This window comes from Telmatherina bonti (genome assembly GCF_933228915.1).
Source record: "Telmatherina bonti genome assembly, chromosome: 13".
NCBI classification, from domain to species: domain Eukaryota; kingdom Metazoa; phylum Chordata; class Actinopteri; order Atheriniformes; family Telmatherinidae; genus Telmatherina; species Telmatherina bonti.
Genome location: NC_136611.1, coordinates 38,460,788 through 38,485,809, shown reverse-complemented (window position 1 = coordinate 38,485,809; position 25,022 = coordinate 38,460,788). Strand labels below are relative to the sequence as shown.

General features: G+C 46.1%; 1 protein-coding gene across 1 annotated transcript in view; it reads right to left on the bottom strand.

Annotated features, from left to right (window-relative positions):
- Nucleotides 1–25,022, bottom strand: part of stxbp1b (syntaxin binding protein 1b) — a 161,352-nt gene that overhangs the window by 5,516 nt on the left and 130,814 nt on the right. Inside the window, exons 7-19 of the mRNA XM_079251815.1 lie at nt 23,927–24,075; nt 23,431–23,515; nt 20,998–21,128; nt 20,716–20,823; nt 20,570–20,630; nt 19,875–19,940; nt 19,559–19,639; nt 19,346–19,484; nt 16,646–16,755; nt 15,416–15,517; nt 15,170–15,255; nt 14,918–15,072; nt 14,385–14,508 (exon numbers count right to left, since the gene is read on the bottom strand). Of these exons, the coding sequence (XP_079107941.1) occupies nt 14,399–14,508; nt 14,918–15,072; nt 15,170–15,255; nt 15,416–15,517; nt 16,646–16,755; nt 19,346–19,484; nt 19,559–19,639; nt 19,875–19,940; nt 20,570–20,630; nt 20,716–20,823; nt 20,998–21,128; nt 23,431–23,515; nt 23,927–24,075 (1,383 nt within the window). The 3' untranslated portion in view covers nt 14,385–14,398. The remainder of the gene's footprint in view (nt 1–14,384; nt 14,509–14,917; nt 15,073–15,169; nt 15,256–15,415; nt 15,518–16,645; nt 16,756–19,345; nt 19,485–19,558; nt 19,640–19,874; nt 19,941–20,569; nt 20,631–20,715; nt 20,824–20,997; nt 21,129–23,430; nt 23,516–23,926; nt 24,076–25,022) is intronic.

The following is a 25,022-nucleotide window of genomic DNA, read 5'->3' as shown; positions in this document are numbered from 1 at the left end:
ATTTCGAACTCCCCTGGGCCATTTTGAATACCTGGTAATGCCGTTCGGTCTTTGCAATGCTCCTGCTGTGTTTCAGGCCCTGGTAAACGATGTATTACGTGACTTCCTTAACCGCTTCGTCTTCGTCTATCTAGACGACATCCTCATCTTCTCCCGGACCCAGTCGGAGCACGTGCAACATGTCCGACTTGTCTTACAGAGACTTTTGGAAAACCGCTTGTTCGTCAAGGCTGAGAAGTGCGAGTTCCATGCTAATACAGTAACCTTCCTTGGATACATTTTTGAGACCGGGCAGGTCCGTGCAGACCCGGAGAAGATCAAGGCGGTTGTAAATTGGCCCACTCCCACCTCTGTAAAGGACCTGCAACGCTTCCTGGGATTTGCCAATTTCTACCGTCGCTTCATCCGTAACTATAGTCAGATTGCAGCCCCTCTTACTCGCCTTACCTCACCTTCGGGTCCCTTTACCTGGTCTGGACCTGCAGATCAGGCCTTCCTTAGACTGAAGGAACTTTTCACCACAGCACCAGTTCTCCTCCACCCTGATCTCAGTAGTCAATTTGTGGTTGAGGTCGATGCCTCGGACAAGGGGGTTGGAGCCGTGCTGTCTCAACGATCTACCAGGACTCAGAAACTCCATCCCTGCGCTTATTTTTCTCGACGTCTCACCCCGGCCGAACAGAATTACCACGTCGGTGATCGTGAGCTACTAGCCATTAAATTGGCGCTCGAACAGTGGCGTCACTGGCTGGAAGGTTCTAGGCTGCCATTCCTCATTTGGACAGATCATAAAAACTTGGAGTATCTGCAGTCCGCGAAACAGTTGAATCCCCGTCAAGCCCGTTGGTCCCTTTTCTTTAACCGTTTCAATTTCACTCTGTCGTACCGACCCGGTTCCAAGAACCAGAAGCCAGACTCCCTTTCCCGCCAGTTCACATCAGGTTCCACTCCCTCCACGGACACAATCCTGCCTGCCACCTGCATTGCTGCTGCAGTTACCTGGGACGTGGAGGATAAGGTCCTCGCGGCCCAGCGACGGCAACCTGACCCAGGCACAGGTCCGCCTAACCGTTTGTTTGTTCCAGATACCGCCCGTTCCTTGGTCCTCCAGTGGGGTCATTCTTATCGCCTGGCCTGCCACCCTGGATCCACGCGCTCCCTATCCCTCATCAAGCGTAGGTTTTGGTGGCCCACGATGGATAAGGATACTCGGGAGTTTGTAGCTGCCTGCACTACCTGTGCCCGGAGTAAGGCCTCACATAGACCACCGGCGGGTCTCCTACGACCCTTACCTGTTCCCAGCCGGCCCTGGTCCCACATTGCCCTGGACTTCGTCACCGGCTTGCCCGTCTCCAGAGGTAAAGACACTATCCTAACCATTGTTGACCGTTTTTCCAAGGCCGTGCATTTTGTTGCTCTCCCCAAGCTCCCCTCGGCCAAGGAAACGGCTGATCTAATGGTTCACCACGTGTTTCGGCTCCACGGGCTACCCGCGGACATCGTGTCTGACAGAGGGCCCCAATTCACGTCTCAGGTATGGCGGGCTTTCTGTCAGTCTATTGGTGCCACTCTGAGTCTGTCGTCTGGTTTTCACCCTCAAACCAATGGTCAAGCTGAAAGGACCAACCAGGACTTGGAGACTGCCCTCCGGTGTGTGTCAGAGGCTAACCCGTCCTCTTGGAGCGAACATCTGGACTGGGTGGAGTATGCTCACAATTCTCTCACCTCCTCAGCCTCTGGATTGTCCCCTTTTGAGTGCTCCCTAGGGTACCAGCCACCACTGTTCCCCGCCCAGGAGGGTGAGGTTTCGGTGCCGTCCGTCCAGCTTCACATCCGCCGCTGCCGACGGGTCTGGCAGAAGGCTCGGGCTGCGCTTCTCCGAACTGGGGAACGGAATCAGCGCCAGGCGGATCGTCACCGGACCCCTGCGCCCGATTATTCCCCCGGTCAGAAGGTTTGGCTTTCATCCAGGAACATTCCCTTACGAACCGATGCCCGGAAACTAGCCCCTCGTTACTTGGGCCCCTTTGAAGTTCAACGGGTCATCAACCCTACGGTGGTCCAACTCAAACTCCCCAGTTCCATGCGGGTTCATCCCTCATTCCACGTCTCCCAACTTAAGCCTGTTTCGTCCTGTCCTCTGGTCCCTCCTTCCAGGCCCCCTCCTCCCGCCCGGCTTGTGGCTGGTCGCCCGGCTTACACGGTCCGCCGTCTCCTTGATGTGCGCCGTCGTGGTCGGGGTTTTCAATACCTGGTGGACTGGGAGGGGTATGGTCCTGAGGAGCGTGCCTGGGTCCCCCGCTCTTTCATTTTGGATGCCTCCCTGGTTCGTGACTTTCGCCGGGCTCATCCTGACCGTTTTAGGTCGCCTGGTGGCTCCCGTTGAGGGGGGGGGTACTGTTGTGATCCTGTTCCTTGGTGGGCGTGCCTGGCATCCTAAACACCTGATCCTCATTCTGGCAATCAGCTGCAGCACTATTTAGGATCCGCCCGGCCTGCTGTTCATCGCCAGATTGTTGAACGTTCCGCGGTACAACTCTCGGCCTGAAAGATTCTTTCCTGTGTGTAGTCCTGATCAATAACCCGTGTGTTTTTTCCCGTCAGAGATCCTGCCTGTTTGCCCGATTGTTGTCCTGCCTGCCTGCCTGCCTGCCTGCCTGCCCGCCTGCCTGCCCGCCTCTCTATCCGCTAGGTTTTCCTCCCCGCTTGTCTGCCTGCCGACTAAGCCTGGTTTCCGCATCCACCTGGGAAAGAATCAAGAATCTGAAAGAAGCAAATAAATTATTATCGAAACTCCAAGCCGAGTCCGCATGTGAATTCTCCGAACCTGACGTCAACATAACATTGTGGAAGTTAGGTTTGATCCAAGGTCAACTTCTGCGTCTGGTACACAATGATATCTGTTGAAGTAACATAGCAACTATATCGGCATCACCAGTTAGCTTGGACAGTGTATAATTAGCAACTTATGTTGAACTTATGCCTTATGCCATGTAAAGAAGTGTTGCTGCAGGGATGAGCCCTATATAAACAACTGGCTTTCTCCTGAAGAGAGGCCTTCCCATTGTCCCACTGAAGCTGTGTTAGTCTTTAATAAATGTAGTTCTTTTATGCCATCATCAGCTGCAGTGTCCTCTCTGTAGCACCAATAACATAGTATACTCCACAACAGATTGGCGAGCCAGCCAGGAGCATGAAAATGCAGGTCTTCTGGCATTCCTTGAGTCAGTGCTTCCTTGGAAACCATTGTAAAGGTAAGCTACCTTTGTCGGATTCTTGGAGTGTCATTTGGTCTTGCATATGAAGAACCTTGTTAGAAAGTGGAAATTGATGCTGCAGAGTTTGGCGGCTGATGGTGGCTGGGATTGTTAGGCAAAATGCCATTTGAAAGTTAATTCCCAATTCACTAACTTTGAATTGGGAATTATGACATAGTTTACTAATTATTTAAAACAGTTCAGACTGTCATCTTCTCTTACCTGTATTGCACCTCTCCTGGAGGAAAGAGAGGAGGAGAGGATAGAAAGTTTAAACTAATATGTAATCATAAAACAGTTATTACCTCTCAATGCCCTGTCTCAAGCTTGAATAATACATTGAGCTTCATACAGAGAATGAGTTGATAAAATGACGTCATGTGGTTTTTAAGTGAAATAAGATGATTTTATAACAAGGACTATGGGCCGGTGACCATGGTGCCTCCCTGGCTGATGGTCAAGAAGTATTCTAGAATGTAGTTTATGTTTCCAGCAGGTGCGAGATGAAATGCGGGTCACTAGAATTTATAAGAAAAATAAAATACCAAACAACAGAACCATAGATTTTTTTTGGGCCAGCGATTCTTGAAGCTCCCTGTGCAATATTAGGAAGCATATCTAAAATTTAAAAAAATTAGATCAGCAAGTGTGTAGATTTAATGGGGTTGCTAGACTTTTTAAGAAAAAGAAAAAAACAATAATGTAAAAATTTCAGCAGAAAAGAGACACTGGAACTTTAACTAAGAGTAACAAGTATAAGACAAAGAGTTGTCTTATTGGTCTAAAACATGAGATCCAAGGATAAATGTGGTCAGACATGACCAGGTGTTGAGTAACTGGGGTTTAACCTGGGGTTTAAAAGAACTGAGATGAAATGTGTTGGTTTGAACTGTTGGATAAAAAAAGAGACAGATAAGTATCTGTTACAAGTATATGTGAGCTCACATAAACAAGTTGATCAATGGGTAAATAAATTATTGAATAAATTTATGAAAAAAACATTTTAAAATCATACTTATAGCTAGCTAAACTGGAAATGAAATGAAATATAAAATCTAAGTGACGTGTGGATGAGTGGACGCAAAGAGTGTATGAGTGTGTATTGGGTACCCATATAAAAAAATCTTCTCTCTGTCTATTTGCGTTAATGCTTTCCATGCTGTAACCACCAGATCTTTTGCCATACAAGATGATAGCAGTGTTGTGCGTCTGGAGACTACGTTATTTGTGGTACGGGAGCGCAGTAAAAGTGTGATAATGAATTAGAGAGTTTAAATAACATATCTTGTGTATTTCCCTCCCTTGAGAAAAAGCCCGGTAGAAGGTCACCAGGCAAGCAGTAATTCAGGCCGTGTGAAGCCTGCACTGAGTGGACGTAATGTCACACAATGTCCACTGTGTGAGCTAACAGCAGCTTACATGAACATTAACAGATATAATCTTTCCACTCTTCTAAGCAGACAAAATTCATTGGGATGTGCACTGCAGTATTAATAGACAACATCAATGCCACACAGAGTGTAAACTGATGCTCAAGTTCCATTCATATTGCATTCATAGTAAACTGCTTGGGATGTTGGCTTCCACACGTCTGAGATGGTGTTTCCAGTAGGAACTGATGCACTCAGGGTGAACTGATGAGTCATGGACATTAAGGGTGATTCTCAATTCTCCCCCTTCCACTTAGCCCTATCCCTCCATATTGCGCAATCATGTGGGGGGAAGGGGTATCCCAATTCTCCTTTGGACAAAGGCTAAGGGGGGAGGGTGAGGGCTACACACCCATTAAAGTGAAGATGTTCCAGGACCACACTTCATTGAAGAAGGGGTAGAAGCGTACGGCTGCTAATTACTAGTTCCTGTCCAGCGCGTTCACCGGCAACATGTCTACCAATGCTGAAAAAGAGGTTTACACATTTAAGTATTTTCAGCATTAAAATACGATTTAATAACAAGACTGAAATTACGGCGTTTTATTTTACAATGGTATCTTCTGCCATTTTTTGGCAAGTTTGCTACAGTTAGCACAAGAGGCTAGCATTCGCTGAACTGCTGGTTTGATATATGAACACATAAAACCACTGTGGCTGTTTTCTTTCAGGGACAATCATCTATATGTTGCAGCATTTCCTTTACTTCTGTGCTCACTGCTAAATTGTATCACATGTTTTAACCAGAGACACCAGAACACACGAGGGCACTTATCCACTACCGAGCAGAAAAAGAGGAGTTTATCGTTTACATTCCTGTTCTTGTACTAATTTCTGTTAAAAAGCCTCTTTTAAGTTATAATTACATAAAGAAGTTACACGTTCAATTCCCATGTTGTTAATACAATGTCTGCAAAACAACGTTCCAGGGACAGTAGTTCCCGTTTATGCAGTTTATACAGCATTAACATTTTCATACAATTACTACTACAGTCTGTATTTATATCTACATTTAAAAAAAAAAAAAAAGAATCAAGCTATGCACATGTATCTCATAGACAACTTGTGTCTGACCCTTGTAATGGAACGCATTGGGCTGATGAAAACAAACAAAACATTTCTACTTTCGATACAGAACATTCATAAAAGAGGTGTGGTTGGAAGGAAAGGTGACTGGCCAACAAGCAGACAGAAATGGGAGATATACCGACTGGCCAGACAGCAGAAGGTAGCACGGCTGATGAAAACGGCATCTTGGAAAAACTCTGATTGCGTAGCAGCTAGAGGGCCGCAGCTTGATGACGTCGTCACGGTGGAGTGGTGTCCCATTTCTTAGGGGAACATTTTCACCACTTGACACTTACCCCTCCACTGGCGGGCCGAGGGATAGGGGAAGGGGAAGGGATAGGAGGTGGAACAGGCATCCTCCTTCCTAAAACATGGAGCTTTACCTCTCTGTGTCCTTTGGCTTCCTACTCATCACTCGAATATCATGTAATACAGGTTTCTGCACCTACCAATACATACATTCTGGTCATATATCGCCCTCCAGGAGGCAATATGAACGACTTTATCTCTGAGATGGACATGTTACTCTCTGACATACCTGACGATGGCACACCCCTAACTGTCACAGGAGACTTAAACTCAGGCCAATGACTTTATGAACCTCATCAACTCCTTCAATCTCAGGCTAGTCCAGACTCCTCCAACACACAAAGCTGGCAATCCTCTTGACTTGGTTCTGACCAGGAACTGGTCCTCAGTTGATCTGTCTGTCACCCCGCTGCACCTCTCAGACCACCTCCTGGTCACATTCTCAGCCCTTCTCTCTCATGGCGCTCATGAGGCTCCGAGGACGGTTTCCTACCGCAGAAACCTGACATCTCTAAGTCCCGCACAGCTGTCTGATGAGGTTAACTCTACCCTCCCCTCTGATTCAGACTTCTCCTCACTGTCTACTAATGAGGCTCCAGAAACACTCTGCTCCTCTCTGGCCTCCTCTCTGGACAAACTCTGTCCTCTGCTGTCTAAACCAGCCAGACAGAACCCACCCAGTCCATGGCTCACTGAGGTCCTAAGACGTCACAGAGCAGGTCTCAGGGCAGCAGGAAGAAAGTGGAGCAAATCCAATAAACTCACTGACTTGTCAGAGTACCGACTTCAGCTCTCACTCTTCACATCCAGCCTAAAGGCTGCCAAGATAGACTTCTATCAGAACCAGATCCACAATGCTCCTAACACTCGACAGCTAGTCATTCATTCAGCATTCAACTCTCTTCTCTCTCCAGCAGCTGCTCAGCCTCCCGCCATGCTGACCGTAGAAATGTTTGTATCCTTTTTAACCGGAAAGGTTGCTACCATCAGGAATCACTTCTCTGAGCCTGACCAGCTCAGTCCACCACATCCAGCTAGTGGTGCTTCACTTTGCTCCTTCCGCACTCTGAATGAGAATGAAGTCCTAAAGCTTCTACAGAACTCTAAACCAACTACCTGTGCACTTGATCCGGTCCCTACCGACATCCTGCAGAGCATTTCTCCTACGATCAAAACTGCAGTAACTCATATTATCAACTCCTCTCTTGAATCCGGGGTCTTTCCCACCAGCAAGCTCGGGTCACCCCGCTGCTGATGAAACCCACACTCAACCCAGTCCAGGTTGGAAACTACCGGCTGGTCCCACTGGTGCCGTTCTTATCTAAACTACTGGAGCGTTCAGTCTTCAGCCAAGTCTCACAGTTCCTCCATGATGAAAACCTGTTAGATCCACATCAGTCTGGCTTTAGGCAAAACCATTCCACTGGAACTGCTCTCCTGTCTGTTACCGATTCCCTCCGGCTGGACCAGATCCACTAGTCAGTCCTCAGTCCTGGTCCTGCTGGACCAGATCCACTGGTCAATCCTCAGTCCTGGTCCTGCTGGACCAGATCCACTGGTCAGTCCTGGTCCTGGTCCTGCTGGACCAGATCCACTGGTCAATCCTGGTCCTGGTCCTGCTGGACCAGATCCACTAGTCAGTCCTCAGTCCTGGTCCTGCTGGACCAGATCCACTGGTCAATCCTCAGTCCTGGTCCTGCTGGACCAGATCCACTGGTCAGTCCTGGTCCTGGTCCTGCTGGACCAGATCCACTGGTCAATCCTCAGTCCTGGTCCTGCTGGACCAGATCCACTGGTCAATCCTGGTCCTGGTCCTGCTGGACCAGATCCACTGGTCAGTCCTGGTCCTGGTCCTGCTGGACCAGATCCACTGGTCAATCCTGGTCCTGGTCCTGCTGGACCAGATCCACTGGTCAGTCCTCAGTCCTGGGCCTGCTGGACCAGATCCACTGGTCAGTCCTCAGTCCTGGGCCTGCTGGACCAGATCCACTGGTCAGTCCTGGTCCTGGTCCTGCTGGACCAGATCCACTGGTCAATCCTGGTCCTGGTCCTGCTGGACCAGATCCACTGGTCAATCCTGGTCCTGGTCCTGCTGGACCAGATCCACTGGTCAATCCTGGTCCTGGTCCTGCTGGACCAGATCCACTGGTCAGTCCTCAGTCCTGGTCCTGCTGGACCAGATCCACTGGTCAATCCTGGTCCTGGTCCTGCTGGACCAGATCCACTGGTCAATCCTGGTCCTGGTCCTGCTGGACCAGATCCACTGGTCAGTCCTGGTCCTGGTCCTGCTGGACCAGATCCACTGGTCAATCCTGGTCCTGGTCCTGCTGGACCAGATCCACTGGTCAGTCCTCAGTCCTGGTCCTGCTGGACCAGATCCACTGGTCAGTCCTCAGTCCTGGTCCTGCTGGACCAGATCCACTGGTCAGTCCTCAGTCCTGGTCCTGCTGGACCAGATCCACTGGTCAGTCCTCAGTCCTGGTCCTGCTGGACCAGATCCACTGGTCAGTCCTCAGTCCTGGTCCTGCTGGACCAGATCCACTGGTCAGTCCTGGTCCTGGTCCTGCTGGACCAGATCCACTGGTCAATCCTCAGTCCTGGGCCTGCCGGACCAGATCCACTGGTCAATCCTTAGTCCTGGTCCTGATCCACCGGTCAGTCCTCAGTCCTGGTCCTGCTGGACCAGATCCACTGGTCAATCCTCAGTCCTGGGCCTGATCCACCGGTCAGTCCTCAGTCCTGGGCCTGCTGGACCAGATCCACTGGTCAATCCTGGTCCTGGTCCTGCTGGACCAGATCCACTGGTCAATCCTGGTTCTGGTCCTGCCGGACCAGATCCACTGGTCAATCCTTAGTCCTGGTCCTGATCCACCGGTCAGTCCTCAGTCCTGGTCCTGCTGGACCTGTCTGCTGCTTTTGACACAGTGAACCATCAGATTCTCCTCTCCACACACTCTGAGCTCGGCATCTCTGGATCTGTCCTCTCCTGGTTCATGTCCTACCTCTCAGATCCTTCAGAGTATCCTGGTGAGGAGAAGTGTCCAGATCCCATGAGTTGAAAACAGGGGTGCCTCAAGGGTCGATGCTCGGCCCTCTTCTCTTCTCACTATACACCTCCTCACTTGGTGCAGTCATAAGTTCTCACGGCTTCTCCTGTCACTGTTATGCTGATGACACTCAGCTTTTCCTCTCCTTTCCTCCGGATGACACAACCGTCTCAATGAGAATATCAGCTTGCCTTGCTGATATCTCTGCATGAATGAAGGATCGCCACCTTCAGCTCAATCTGTCCATGACAGAGCTCATTGTCTGTCCAGCCGATCCTTCCTCACATCTGCAATTAAGTGTGAAGCTCCACTCTATCACACTTGTTCCTACAATCTGGGAGTCATGGTGGATGACCAGTTGACCTTTAAGGTCCATGTTGCCTCGGTTGCCCGTACCTGCCGATATGCTCTCCACAACATCAAGAGAATCAGACGTACCTGACAGAACACACAAATCAGCTTCTGGTTCAGGCTCTGGTCATCTCACACATCGATTACTGCAGTTCCCTACTGGCAGGTCTGCCTGTATGCTCTGTTAAACCTCTGCAGATGATCCAGAACGCCGCAGCACGTCTGGTTTTCAACCACTCCAAACAATCTCATGCCACTCCGCTGCTAATCGCTCTTCGCTGGCTTCCAGTCGCAGCACACATCAAATTTAAAGTTTTGCTTCTGGCTTACAAAACAATAACTCAAACGGCTCCCGTCTACCTTCACTCCCTAATCCAGACCTACACTCCCTCTCCACAGCTACGTTCCACCAGTGAAAGACTGGTGTTACCACCACAACGTGGGACTAAATCACCAGCCAGACTCTTTTCCTCTGTTGTTCCACGATGGTGGAATGATCTCCCAAACTCTGTCCGCTCTGCAGAGTCCCTGTCTACTTTTAAGACCCAGCTGAAGACTCAGCTCTTCAAGGAGAACTTTAACACTTAGTTTAGCTGTATTTGTTGAAAAGTTGGAGAACTTAGCCTGCAGCACTTCATGCGAGGATCTGCATCCAACTGGACAGTCCACCAGCATCTTCCTACGATGTCCTCTACTGTTTGATTTCCTGCTTTTGTTGTTCTCACTCTGAAGTAAGTCGCTTTGGATAAAAGCATCTGCTAAATGACTATAGAATAGAATAGAATAGAATAGAATAGAATAGAATAGAATTGAGACTTAGCCTAAATCACCAGATTGGCATGATGGTCAGGGGTAATTTTTCAGTTCTTTGAGTTATATGTTGACACCTGTCTAGGTTTAATTGTCACTGCCTGGCCTTCGTCCAGGGCCAACATGGAAGCAAACACAAAGACTGATGAACTGCCATTGCTTCGGTGGTGTGTAAAAAGACATGGACAATGTTGTTGGTGCACAACGCTGTGATCATTTAGAGGGCTCACCTCAGATGAACAAGAGTGGGAGCTCAAAAGGTCAAGTCTGCCTGAATGACATCTACCAACCACAGCTAAGTGTCTGAACTGAGAACTTAACACACAAGCTGCAGTTGTGTTGCAGGGGCGATCGGTGTCCATCACCACAACAGCCAACAGCCAGAACAGCTGCATCTCTGTGTCTGCCAAGTTTGCTCTGAAAAGTCTTCATACAGCCAAGGATTGAAACTGATCTGGATACCTGCTGTATCAGTGGTATGTTTGGACATTCCTGCCGTGTGTTCTGTTACACGTCTGTTCTGAGGTGGGAGCTTCAGCCATCATTGGCTGCAGTGTCCTCTCTGTAGAACCAATAGCATAGAATATTCCACAACACTATCCGGCGGACCCTCCTCTCCAGGACCCCTGAATAGACCTTACCAGGGAGGCTGAGGAGTGTGATTCCCCTGTAATTGGAACACACCCTCCGGTCCCCCTTCTTAAAAAGGGGGACCACCACCCCAGTCTGCCAGTCCAGCGGTACTGTCCCCGATGTCCACGCGATGCTGCAGAGGCGTGTCAGCCAGGACAGCCCCACAGCATCCAGAGCCTTAAGGAACTCCGGGCGGATCTCATCCACCCCCGGGGCCTTGCCGCCAAGGAGCTTTTTGACCACCTCAGCGACTTCAGCCCCAGAGATAGGAGAGTCCACCCCTGAGTCCGCCAGCTCTGCTTCCTCATCGGAAGACGTGTTGGTAGGATTGAGGAGGTCTTCGAAGTATTCCTTCCACCGACCCACAACGTCCCGAGTTGAGGTCAGCAGCTCCCCACCTCCACTGTACACAGTGTTGATGGAGCACTGCTTCCCCCTCCTGAGCCGCCGGATGGTGGACCAGAATCACCTCGAAGCCGTCCGGAAGTCTTTCTCCATGGCCTCGCCGAACTCCTCCCATGCCCGAGTTTTTGCCTCGGCAACAGCCGAAGCTGCATGCCGCTTAGCCCGCCAGTACCCATCAGTTGCCTCCAGAGTCCCACAGGCCAAGAAGGCCCGATAGGACTCCTTCTTCAGCTTGACGGCATCCCTCACTGCTGGTGTCCACCAATGAGTCCTGGGATTACCGCCACGACAGGCACCAACGACCTTACAGCCACAGCTCCGGCTGGCCGCCTCAGCAATAGAGGCACGGAACACAGCCCATTCGGACTCAATGTTGAACATGGTTCGGGACATGGTTGAAGCTCTGCTGAAGGTGGGAGTTGAAGCTCGCTCTGAAGGGGGACTCAGCCAGACGTTCCCAGCAGACCCTCACAACACGTTTGGGCCTGCCAGATCTGGGGATCTGGCGTTGCCCCCTCTTGCCCTTGCCTAAAGCCGACCTTGGTCAGGATTTAGACCCAACCACAGCACTGTCTCAGCCATCACCCTCATCACTAATAATATAATCCCAATTTTTCTGTTAAAACGTTCATAACTGTGTAAGGGTGAATTTCCAGATCTTCAGGGTTCGTCTTACAGTACCATCTGACCAAATATGGTGCTCATCTGTATTCCAGATGGCAATTGCAACAGGTTTTTGTAGGAGTGAGTGTAAGTGTGGTTGGTTGTTTGTCCTTTTGTGGCCCTATGATGGACTGGTGAACAGTCTAGTGCAGGGGTCGGCAACCCAAAATGTTGAAAGAGCCATATTGGACCAATAAAACAAAAAACAAAAAACAAATGTGTCCGGAGCTGCAAAAAAATTAAAAGCCTTATATAAGCCTTATCATGAAGGCAACACATGCTTTATGTATCTATATTCGCTATATTAGACGACTATCAAAATGACTAAGATGGCTACAAATAAATAATGAGCTTTAATAATAAAATGTTATTTTCCCTGCAGCGCATCCTGTAGAGAACGACGCACCACCTGACGACTCTGTTGTACTCATGTTTAACTTCATTACTATATTAATGAATTATGTTTCGTTGCTTTGATGAAATTAAAGAAATGCAATAAAGAAATCTGATTTTTGATGTCATTTTTATTTTGAGGATTCGAAAAAAAACCAACAAAATGGAATGAGCATAATGCGCCCCTTATCTGGACAACAAACAGAGCGCAATAAAACGCAGCCTGCATTTATAAAAAATAAACCAGCAGCCTTTTAAAAAAGGTAAAGTTTATAAAATCAAATTAATACAGTTTGATTTCTGTGCAAATGCCAAGCAAGTCAGTGCAAGGGTAAAACGCAGCAGCATCCTCTTCTCTTTAGACACGCAGCCAACGCAGCTATCCTCCGACCTGAGCACCATTACCAAGTGTCATTCCAGATATATACTGACAAAAATCAGAAATCATTTTATAAAAACATCCACTTTGTTACTCAGTCTGTGTCTATGAAGGATGATGTTCTTACCCGTTTAATGTGACTTCTGTTGTCGGACATCACTGGTCAGCTTCTCAACATGTAAGATGTAACTTGTGCTGAATTAATGTCCTTGATTTGCTGATCGGTGATGTTGCCGCCATTTTAACGGTCCTTTTCTTTACTGTCTTAGCGGAGAGGGGCATGTCTTTGATTTTCTGTATTATCTCTGTTTTGTTTCTGAAGTCTGGAAATACGTGTTCTGATATGTTGATGACTGACTCCTTCATGTAGTCACCATCTGTGAACAGTTTTCTACGTTTTATTATCTCCCGGGTATCGACTAAACTTGCAGCAGTAGTGGAGTTTGGAGATGCAATCCACTTAAATCTATTTTTGTGCTCCTCTAATTTCTCCAGAAGTAATGCACTCGAACTTTTTCTCTCACTCCCAACTGGTAAATGTAGCATGCTTTCCCTGGAAATGTCTTTCCACATGACTCTTTGTTATTTGACAACTTCTCGCTACAGAGCAAACATTCAGGCAATCCTTCCGCATTGGCAATGAATGCAAATGATTCGGTCCAAGAAACGTTGAATCCTCTGTTCTCCTCGGTTATTTTTCTCTTTTTCCCTTTGGGATCCATGTCCCATCACACAGCCCCGGTTTGTTTACAACGCCACCTGCCTGGCATCCCGCCCTGTTGATAGGCTACGCGTATCGCAGGCTATGACGCAAATCTTCCTTGACAGAAATGTTAAAATTTCATATTTATTTTACACATTTTTACAGTGCTAGAAAACGTTAAGAATGTTTGTGTCATGTTTGTCCTCCTACAGAACCAGATCAAAACAAAAATATATTTCCCTCCCCCATCTTTTTAAATTTTTTAAAAACATTTTTGAAAAAGCTCCAGGGAGCCACTAGGGCGGTGCTAAAGAGCCTAGGGTTGCCGACCCCTGGTCTAGGGTGTACCCTGCCTTTCGCTCAAAGACTGCTGGGATAGGTTCAAGATTCCCCGTGACCATGAATTGGAGTAAGCGGTTAGGATAATGAATGACTGAATGAATGGATGAATTAATGTATGGTAGTGTATTAAACTGGACTGCATTAATAATATAATATATTGTTTACAATAATGTGATACATATGAATAATTTCATATCACACTATGATGGTATAATACTATATTATAGTGTGTATTGCTATTACATTACTTCTTCTTTTAGGGTATGTTAGCGCTTTCCTCCTTTTCTGTTGCACTGACACCCTGATGCTCTGTTTGCTTGTGGTGTGTAACCCCCTGTTTGTCTGAACTTCCTGTATGAAACCTGAAAGCATTTCTGTCTGGGACAAATACATTTTTTAATTTGAATTAAATAACTGAGAGATGACAAGTTAACCACCAAGGAAGTCTACAGGAATGTAGCCAACAACACAGCAATGGGGGTCATAACCTCACAACCAGGGTAAAGGAAGTTAAACTGTGGTGAAGGACAACACTAGTCATGATCTGGACTGGGGACACTGGGATTCACAGCACACAGAGATTTGCATATTTACTTCCAACAGTATGTTCACTCAGCAGCTGGTTCATCTGTTCCCTCTGGTGGGGCATTAGGGTCCAGAAAGTCTGGGTGCTGCAGCTCCTTTAGGAACTTAGTGGGGGTGAGGATGTGGGTGGCACCTATAAGAGAGAAAATCTTGAAAGCTTGGCGAGGACTCTGTCTCAAAGTCTCATAGTCATCACAGTTTACACAAGTAAGGTTTTAAAACACAGGAAAAATAAGAGATCTACAGACCAGAAGCTGTGTTGGTCGTAGTATAGAGTATAAATGGGCTTAAAATAGAGCAGTGTTAATGCACCCGTACAGAACAAACAGAAAAGAAAACCACCTACAATGCTTCAGGACTGGATCAAACACCAAATTCTCCTTATCAGCATGTTTACCACATACTCTGCTTTACAATAAGCCGGTTGATGTCCACTTCCTCTAACACTGAACTGATGAGGGCCATGTGATGTCATGCGAGTCCAAACAATAAAGTTGGAGGGATGGCTCTTTAAAAAAAACAGGAAACTCTTGTAAACTCACCAATCAGAGCCTCCCACTTGCCATTGGCTTGAGTGACCTCATACACACAGCGCATCTCACTGTAGGTCATCCCTCCGATGATAAAGACGATGATTCTGGGCCCTGTCTTCATCTCTGTGGGGCCTCTGTTCTTGTGCCAGTTGCCATAGCGAGCGCTGCATCATGAGAGCAAAGCAGATGGACTGAAGCATTTCTGTCTGCTGGTGTGTAAAAAGCAAAGATGGAGGCAGCCATTTCAGTGTTCCCACTCACCTCGATGGAGCGCTGGCTTTGGCAGATACCTGTCGCTGGGAGATGTACGGGTACTGTTTAGGATCAAGTTTGTCCTCAATTGCATCCTGTAAGGAGAAATAACTTTTACTCCATCTCATCTTGTCTTGGTTTCAGGGAGCAGTTTTATCACAAAGTGTTATACGCATGTGGTCGGCAGCCGACTTGGGGAGTGATAGATAAAAGCCAAACAGGAGCCAACTTCAGCAGGGGTTCAGGAATCCGTACCTCAATGAGGTCTTTGACGAGGGGGGTCCACCTGGAGAGCTGGTAGGTCTGCTCGCTGATCCGTTCCTTACGATCCGGCTTCTTGGTTTTCTTGGCTGTTCCCTGTGAAGACACAAGTGCTTCTGAATCATCAGGATAAGATTGGACGGTGTGTTGCTTTGCCTTTGTTTCTACAAATCTCTGTCACAGCCCCCAGTTTCATTTCTGTCAGTTCTTCCACAGCTGCCATAGTCTCAGGTTTGGTTTGGGTTTAATGCAGTTTCATATGCTTCAAATGAAATGAAATGAAATAAAAATAAAATCCAATATTATAGTATATAATAATAATAACTAGAGGAGGTCTTGTTCCAAAGGCTGATGGCTGCTGGCAGGAATGATCTTCTGTATCTTTCAGTCTTACATCGGACCTGAAGAAGCCTCTCACTGAACACACTTTGTTGTTTCATCACTGTGTTGTGGAGAGGGTGTGAAGAATCCTCCATCATCTTCATCAGCTTGTGCAGCATTCTTCTTTGGACAATCAGCTCCAGCGGCTCCAGAGTTACTCCAAGCACAGAAGCAGCTTTCTGGATCAGTTTGTTGATTCTCTTCAAGTCTCTGGTTCTGATGCTACTACCCCAGCAGATGCTGCAAAGCTGACTGCACTCTCCACAACAGACTTCTAGAAGATATGCAACATCTTGGTGCAGACGTTAAACCATCTCAGCTTCCTTAAGAAGTACAGTCTGCTCTGACCTTTCTTGTAGATGTAGTCAGTGTTGCATTTCCAGTCCAGTTTGTTGTCCAGCTGAACTCCAAGATACTTGTATTCCTCCACCACCTCCACCTCCTCTCCCAGGATGGAAACAGTGCTTTGTTTATTCTTCTTCCTCCTGAAGTCAACAATCATCTCTTTTGTTTTTTCAAGCTGTCTTTTAAAATAACATATTTCGAAATAAGATCTGTTTTCTGTTGTAGATTTTTTTTTTTTTTTAAAAAGTCGGCTAATTGCATTTGGATGTAATGAGTCCATTCTGGGGAACCTGAACCTCGGATCGCCTCAGCAGCGTCTCTCAGTCTGAACCCAACATTGGTCTGACCTTCAAACCTTGTGATTACAAGATAAAATTTATCATTTGAAAGGGATATTTGAGTGATTGTGGTTCGTTATTTTTATGTCTGCCAGACTTTTAACCGTTTGTTTTGAGCCTGTGTGGAGGCAAGCAGGACTGGCGTCCTGCTGCAGCTCACCTCTGAGACGATGGGAACACCCATGTGGGCCATGTTGGAGATGATGTCACTGTCTTCAGGCGGGACGTTGGCATGCTGTAGAAGCTTACACAGGTTCTCCTCAGTCACACCTGACACACGAACGCATGCAGTACCACGTTCAGCTCATACAACACACATGCAATCTAAGTATATTTATAGATGCAACACTTTCAAGCAAAACATGAGACAATGGACCAAAACAGCAATAATGAGCACACATTTCCAACAGAACAACAGAGCTCAGGAAACTCATCGACATGACTTCGTGTTTATTTACCGTATTTTCTGCAATCTAAGGCGCACCTAAAAGCCTTTTTTTCAAAAGCTGACAGTGCGCCTTAAAATCCGATATATATATGGTTATATATACCTTATATATGGTTACCAGTAATCGTGGCAGCCGTAGTCAGGGGGCATCATCAAAGTACTGGTAACAGTGTTAAGAATGATAAAGAATAATTCAAGTCAAGTCCCACGCCATTTGTTTGTGTAAAGACCCGAATATGGCTCCTTGTAAGAGACACACATACAATGCAGAGTTCGAACTTAAAGCAATGAGTCACACAGTTGAACACGGAAAGAGAGCAGCGGCGAGAGAATTCAACATTAACGAATCAATGGTGCGGACGTGGAGGAAGCAACAAGACGACCTGCGCCAGGTAAAGTAGACAAAACAGAGCTTCCGAGGGAACAAAGCGAGATGGTCACAGTTGGAGGACAAAGTCGAACAGTTGGACAGAGAGCAGCAAGTAGAAGTGTCTCTACAGTCACTATTCGAATGAAGCGCTAGCACAGGAACTTAACATAATTTAGATGTTAATTCAGAGGCGGTCCTTCTTGGTGTTTTCGGTTTATGAAAAGATGTCATCTCTCCATCCGCACACGAACTAGTGTTTCCCAGCAACTCCCTAAAGATGACCAAGAAAAGCTGGCCACCATCTGCCCATACTGCAAAAACAACATTGCTGAAAAGAAGATCCGCCCAGAGCACATCATCAACGTGGATGAGGTTCCACTCACCTTTGATTTTCCTGTGAACCGCACTGTGGCTAATACGGGAGCACGTACGGTGAATGTTCACACCACAGGGAATGAGAAGGAATCATTCACCTGCCAGGCCAGCAACTTTTACCCATGGTTATTTTCAAGAGGAAGACCGTGGCAAAAGAAAACTTTCCAGTTGGCGTCGTCATCTAACTCGAAGGGATGGGTGGATGAAGAAAAAATGAATGAGTGGAGTGAATGAGAAATTTACGCCAAGAGACCGGGTGGCGGCTGCATGGTGGCGCAGTGGTTAGCACTGTGGCCTCACAGCAAGAAGGTCGCTGGTTCAATCCTTGGCTGGTTTGGTCAGTGACCTTTCTGTGTGGAGTTTGCATGTTCTCCCCGTGTATGCGTGGGTTCTCTCCGGGTACTCCGGCTTCCTCCCACCATCCAAAGACATGCATGATAGGTTAATTGGTCACTCTAAATTGCCCCTAGGAGTGAGTGTGAGTGTGGTTGTTCGTCTCTCTCTGTGTGGCCCTGCAATGGACTGGTGAGCTGTCCAGGGTGTACCCTGCCTGTCGCCCAAAGCCGGCTGGGATAGGCTCCAGCTTCCCCACGACCCTGAATTGGAATAAGCGGTTCGGAAAATGAATGAATGAATGTATGAGACCAGGTGGCTTTTTTCATGCAGCTCCATCCCTGATGGTTTACGACTCCATGTGTGCCCATATCACTGATGGCGTAAAAGAACAAGTAAGGCTCACTAATTCAGTGCGTGCCGTCATTCCGGGTGGATTGACAAAAGAACTCCAGCTGCTTGATATTGGCATCAACAGGGCTTTTAAAGCTAGACTGCGAATGGTGTGGGACCAGTGGATGACAGAAGGCGAACACACATTCACCAAGGCAGAGCGCAAACGCCACTATTTGCCAACGTCTGGGCTGATATATCGGTTTCAACAGATGCCATATTCCCTCAACTGTTCAATTCGGACACTGAAGTAGAAGAATTTGAGGGATTCCTGGAATGAACTGATAAAGTTACCGGTAGCTTTACGTGTATCTTTTGTGTGGTTACAACTGAACAAGACTGGTCACAGTGTAAGTATGGACATTAACGCTTGAACAAACGTTGAGTTATTGTTATATTGTTCTTGCTTTGCACTGTTTCGAGCGTTATTATATTGTTCTTGCATGAACATTTGATTTCCCGTAACGGTATCAGACTGTTTCTTTTACGCGTTTACTGAATCGTGGAAACGTTCCTCTCCACTACGTGATAAAAATGTTGCACAACCTGTTATAACTTGCTGTTGTTAAAAGAACTGTGTCCCGTAAACACGACCATACGTCACTGACAATACCTCGGGGAAAAAATAATACAGCTGTTTATTCATTTTGGGAGGGAACGAAGTTGTGACAATACCGGTTTATATTCTATTAATAAAGTTTGACTGGCTTATCTGTTTTGCTGACATTCCCTTTAGCGCAGCTCCATCCTGTGGATGTATAATGCAACTCCAGCCACTAATGTTGCGCCTATTCTATGAGCCTTATAATGCGGTGCGCCCTATATATGAAAACAGTTTTAAAATAAGCCATTTATTGAAAGTGCGGCTTATAATCCGATGTGCCTCATAGCGCGGAAAATACGGTGCACAAGCCAGCAAGAAGAGGCAGAAGGCTTCTCACCGTTCTTGAGGAAGATGTAGAGCAGGATGATACGGATCTTATCAAACACAGTGGTGTTGGCATCCAGCAGGATGGGCACTATGAGCCTCATTGGATCCTTGATCTTCTCACCCTCTGCATCTGTGCCCATAGCCAAGTCCTGAAAAGAGTGGAGGGCAGAGCCTTCAGCATGAAGTCCACACGAGGGAACAAGGAAACATGGAAGAGAATTACCTGCTCCACACGACACAGTTTGTCCACCGAGCCTTGGTAGCGGTTCATACAGTCTTCTGCCAGGTGGAGATGGGTTGAGTACTGAGCAGAGACACAACACATGATGTTAATGGTGCTGCTGGGAAGAAAACTGTGTTTTCTCTTTTCTTGTTCCCATGATGTTCCCTAGCCGAACATGAGTCTAAACGGATAGTTCTTACAAATATCTGCATCATGGAAGCCTATTCATAACATGGAGCTCATAACCAGGAATCAAAAGAATCAGATCTTAATGTGTTTCATTCAAAGTCCTAAATCTCTGCAGGTCACAGCTTACCTTACTGAGCTCCTTCTGGTACTGAGGCATCTTCTTTAACATCTGAGATAGCTCCTTCATGGTGGTCTGAAAGACAAAATGTTCTAAAATATCTGCAATGTTGGTTGAAAATGTTCCCTTCAGTAGGAGACTGCATGGTGACGGTGGTTTCTGACCTCCTGTCCCGCTGACACGAGGAGCTCATGATGATCTAGTTCATTCTGTCATGTTGCGTGTGTCCACTGATCTCATTTCAGGAAGCTGCAGATGTTTCTCGGGTCCATCAGCATCACAGCTAATTAGTTTTACTTCCGCTTAAAATACTCAGCAGCTTTAGCAGGTTCACTTTTATTGATTAATCAATCATTTATTTTAGAATTGACAATCGTCTTTAAAAAAAGTAAAGAACTTAAGTTGTATGTACATTTTTATTGAATGTCTTGCCCATAAAAATGTCTAAAATATCACTCCGATAAAGTTGGGTTTGTTTGTTCTTTTAGTAAATGAAAAGACCTTTAGGAAATATTGTGAAAATGTGCATCATGCCAGCCCTGATGAAGGCAACATGATGAGCCGTTTTATTCACAACACCGAGCTCTGCTGGAATCCTCATTGATCACTTTGTTTTCCTTTTACTTTATTTACTTCATTAATTCAACTTTAGTTTTAGAGTGAAAGTCAGGACGGCAGGACGGCATTAGCAGAGAGGCGTCTACCTTTTCTCCAGTGTTCATCTTTTTGCTTGCAGAGAATTCCTTCAGAGAACGAGTCACAGCCCTGAGCAGACAGGAAAAACAGAGAAAGTGAGTTTTCTAACATACTGGCTTTATTTACGTGTGCGTGAGAAGTCTGAGCTACTGACGTTGACACCTCAGCGATGTGTTTGTGTCTCAGAGACAGCCACAGATCGTCATCCTCATCCAGAACCACCTCCTTCATCCTGGTCTCTCCCATCCCACTAGTCTCAAAGCTGAGGGAAAGATGCAACATTACTTCACTGCATCTAGAAAGGAGTGCTCTGCTTTACAAAACAAACATAACTACAATGTGGGGCGGGGGGGGGTCAACAGATTTCAGAGCATGGTCAGTATGAGATTTACAGCCCCACAGTGACATAAATGTCGTCCAGCACACCAGTATTGACCTGTAGACGTCGTTCTCGATGCCCAGCAGGTCGTAGGCCATGGCCTGTAGGGTAAGCTCATGCAGAAGAGGAGACACAGGGTCGAACCCACGGTCTAAAATCAGCATCTGTGTACGGGACTTGTCTGGACCCTGAAAGCATCAGAGCACAGAAACCTTGAGAAGCCGTTCCCCTCTGAGCTCGTCCTATAATAAAGCAGGTCTGACGCCGTGCACCTCTGTAAGGATGAACACTTTTTAACCTCACTTCCACAAACTAACCCCACAAGTTTAGAAGTTGTGTGGATAAAACAATTTGCAAATCCTTTGGAATATTATTTAACAGAATACTGTACATTTCCCAGATGTTTAATGTACAGGGCAGTAGTGTCCTCCAGTGTATACTTGGGTATACGGAGTATATACGCAGGTATACAGAGTATATACACAGGTAAAGAGAGTATATATAAGGGAATACAGAGTATATACGCAGATACACAGAGTATATACGTAGATATACAGAGTATATACGCAGATATATGGAGTATATACGCAGGTAAAGAGAGTATATATAAGGGAATACAGAGTATATACGCAGATACACAGAGTATATACGTAGATATACAGAGTATATATGCAGATATATGAAGTATATATGCAGGTATAGAGAGTATATATAAGGGTATACAGAGTATATACGCAGATATACAGAGTATATATGCAGGTATACAGAGTATATACACAGGTATAGAGAGTATATATAAGGGAATACAGAGTATATACGCAGATATACAGAGTATATACGCAGATGTACAGAGTATATACGCAGATATATGGAGTATATACGCAGGTATAGAGAGTATATACGCAGGTATACGGAGTATATACGCAGATATACGGAGTATATACGGAGGTATAAGGAGTATATACGCAGATATACGGAGTATATACGGAGGTATAAGGAGTATATACGCAGCTATACGGAGTATATACGCAGGTATACGGAGTATATACGCAGGTATACGGAGTATATATGCATGTCTACGGAGTATATACGCAGGTATACGGAGTATATACGCAGCTATACGGAGTATATACGCAGCTATACGGAGTATATACGCAGATATACGGAGTATATACGGAGGTATAAGGAGTATATACGCAGCTATACGGAGTATATACGCAGGTATACGGAGTATATACGCAGGTATACGGAGTATATATGCATGTATACGGAGTATATACGCAGGTATACGGAGTATATACGCAGCTATACGGAGTATATACGCAGGTATACGGAGTATATACGCAGCTATACGGAGTATATACGCAGGTATACGGAGTATATACGCAGGTATACGGAGTATATATGCATGTATACGGAGTATATACGCAGGTATACGGAGTATATACGCAGCTATACGGAGTATATACGCAGCTATACGGAGTATATACGCAGATATACGGAGTATATACGGAGGTATAAGGAGTATATACGCAGCTATACGGAGTATATACGCAGGTATACGGAGTATATACGCAGGTATACGGAGTATATATGCATGTATACGGAGTATATACGCAGGTATACGGAGTATATACGCAGCTATACGGAGTATATACGCAGGTATACGGAGTATATACGCAGGTATACGGAGTATATATGCATGTATACGGAGTATATACGCAGGTATACGGAGTACATACGCAGGTATAGGGAGTATATACGCAGGTATACGGAGTATATACTCAGGTATACGGAGTATATACGCAGGTATACGGAGTACATATGCAGGTATATGGAGTATATACGCAGTTATACGGAGTATATATGCAGGTACATGGGTCTTTTAAATGTAAGATCTTTCCAGAGTAAGTCTTTTATTGTGAATAACTTGATTTTAGACCATAAACTTGACTGTTTGTTTTTAACTTAACCCTGGCTGGGTGCAGATGCGACTAGTGTCCTTACTGAGGCCTCACCACCTGATTTTAACTTTGCTTTTTCCATAAGAAATGGTAAAAGGGGAGGTGCATTGCACTTTAGTTTTCGTTGTATTCAATATAGAATGTTTATTATATTCTTTGTGTGTTTCTTCTTCTTCTGTTTGTGTTTTATTGGTGGTTGGTGAGTCTTTGCCTGATGACCTTCCCGGTAGTGTCGGGTATGGGAGGGCTGGATGCTAGAAAGTTTGTCTCTTCATGCTTTATGGTGGTTGTGGCATGGTGATATTGTCTTGGTGAAAGGAGCAGGACGTCCCTGAAGCAGACATTGCTGGGACATAACAGTAGGAGAACCTCTAGGGGCCACGGTGAAACAGCAATGAAAAAGGATTTATGAATAAATCATATTTACAGTGTCAGCTGCATGTTCAGACGGTGTTTGGTATTGTCTATATCTTCATGTTTCAGCTGTTATTGATCCATCTGACAATCATTTAGCTCATCTCCCTACCTCTCCCATGGTGGGGTCATCAGCCTTGTAGCCATCCAGTTTCTCCTGAACCATCTGAGCCAGAACTGCACAGTCTTTGTACTCGCTGAGTCAACACACAAACACACCATTGTAAGATCAACTTGGTTACCATATATGGGCATGTCTTATATATCCATGTAGTCCAGTTCTACATGGATACTTCCTGGAGGCATCTACCACCTCTCTTCTACAACAGAAATGTTGTTCAAGAGATACACATTTACAGTCTACGTGGACAGTATTCCTGTCAGTCTGTTAATCGGACAGACCCCGAGTCAGATTCAGAAGCACAGTCAGAACCAGAACCAGTCAGAGAGGCAGGCTGCTGTGATCAGAGACACAGAAGCTTTCAACTGGGAGACCTCTTCATGAAACTGTCCATAGAGATGGTCCTTTCACTGTCCACGACATTAGCTGGTCACCTCTATGGCTTCCTTACCTTCATGATGGGTTCAGGTGGATCCAGAAAACTCACCCTCTGTAACGAACTCCAGGATATTCTTTCAGGGTGGCGCACAGGGTGGCTATCTGCTCAGCACAGCGCTCCAACATGTTGTTCTTCACATCAGCTTTAAAAGGGCTGTAGAAGTCCTGAAAGGCATCCACTTTACCCAGAGAGAAGACCTGGACACACAGAACAGGACACAACTTGAGGTCCAACCTCTGTGGGCTCCTTGTGTGGCTCATCAGCCTCTTGTGGTTACTGTATATAATCCAGTCAATGTGACAAACAACAACAGTGTCCAAACACAAAATGTCAGGACTGGTTGTCCATCAGGGCCGTTGGGAGCACCATGGCAACTGTGCTTTTTGACAGATTATTATACAGAAGGCTGGTCTCATTAAAATAAAACATAAGTGATCCAGACAAAGCCGAGTCCAGGATTTTCTGTCACATTTAAACTGTTGGAAACTGTCACCAACTCAGCAACACTGCAGCTCAGCTTTTTATTCATTTCTCCAGAAATGATCATTTCATGATATGAAAAAAAAAACATCCCCAGTCTGTAACAGCATTTCTCTTCATCTCATTCAGCTTTCAACTTCATTTCAAACTAATTGAAATATTGATATTTACAAAATCTATTCAGAATTTCTAATAGTTAATAATGGCATTTAGAATCAAAATAAGGTGAGATGGAGAGGTGCAAGAGCCAAACCATCACACCATGTTGGCCAGTCAGGGTGGAGATCAGATCTAGAGTTTGTTTTTCTGTCATTAAAGGTAAATGGACTTGCACTTCTATAGCACTTTTCTGGTCATGCAAAGCACTTTACACTACTTGTCACATTCACCCATATTCATTCAACACACTCATATAGGCACATTGGGGAGCAGCTTGGGGTTCAGTGTCTTGCCCTAGGATACTTCAGCATGTAGTCAGGGGAAGCCTGGAATCAATCCCCCAACTTTCCAGTTGGGGACAATTGCTCTTCCTCCTGAGCTACAGCCGCCCCATTACCTTGTAAACAAGAGAGTTAACTCTGAACATCTGGACTGGATCTGCACCAGATCTGGACCATACATGTGTAGCGTATTATCATTAACGTTAACCTGTGATCCAATGTTG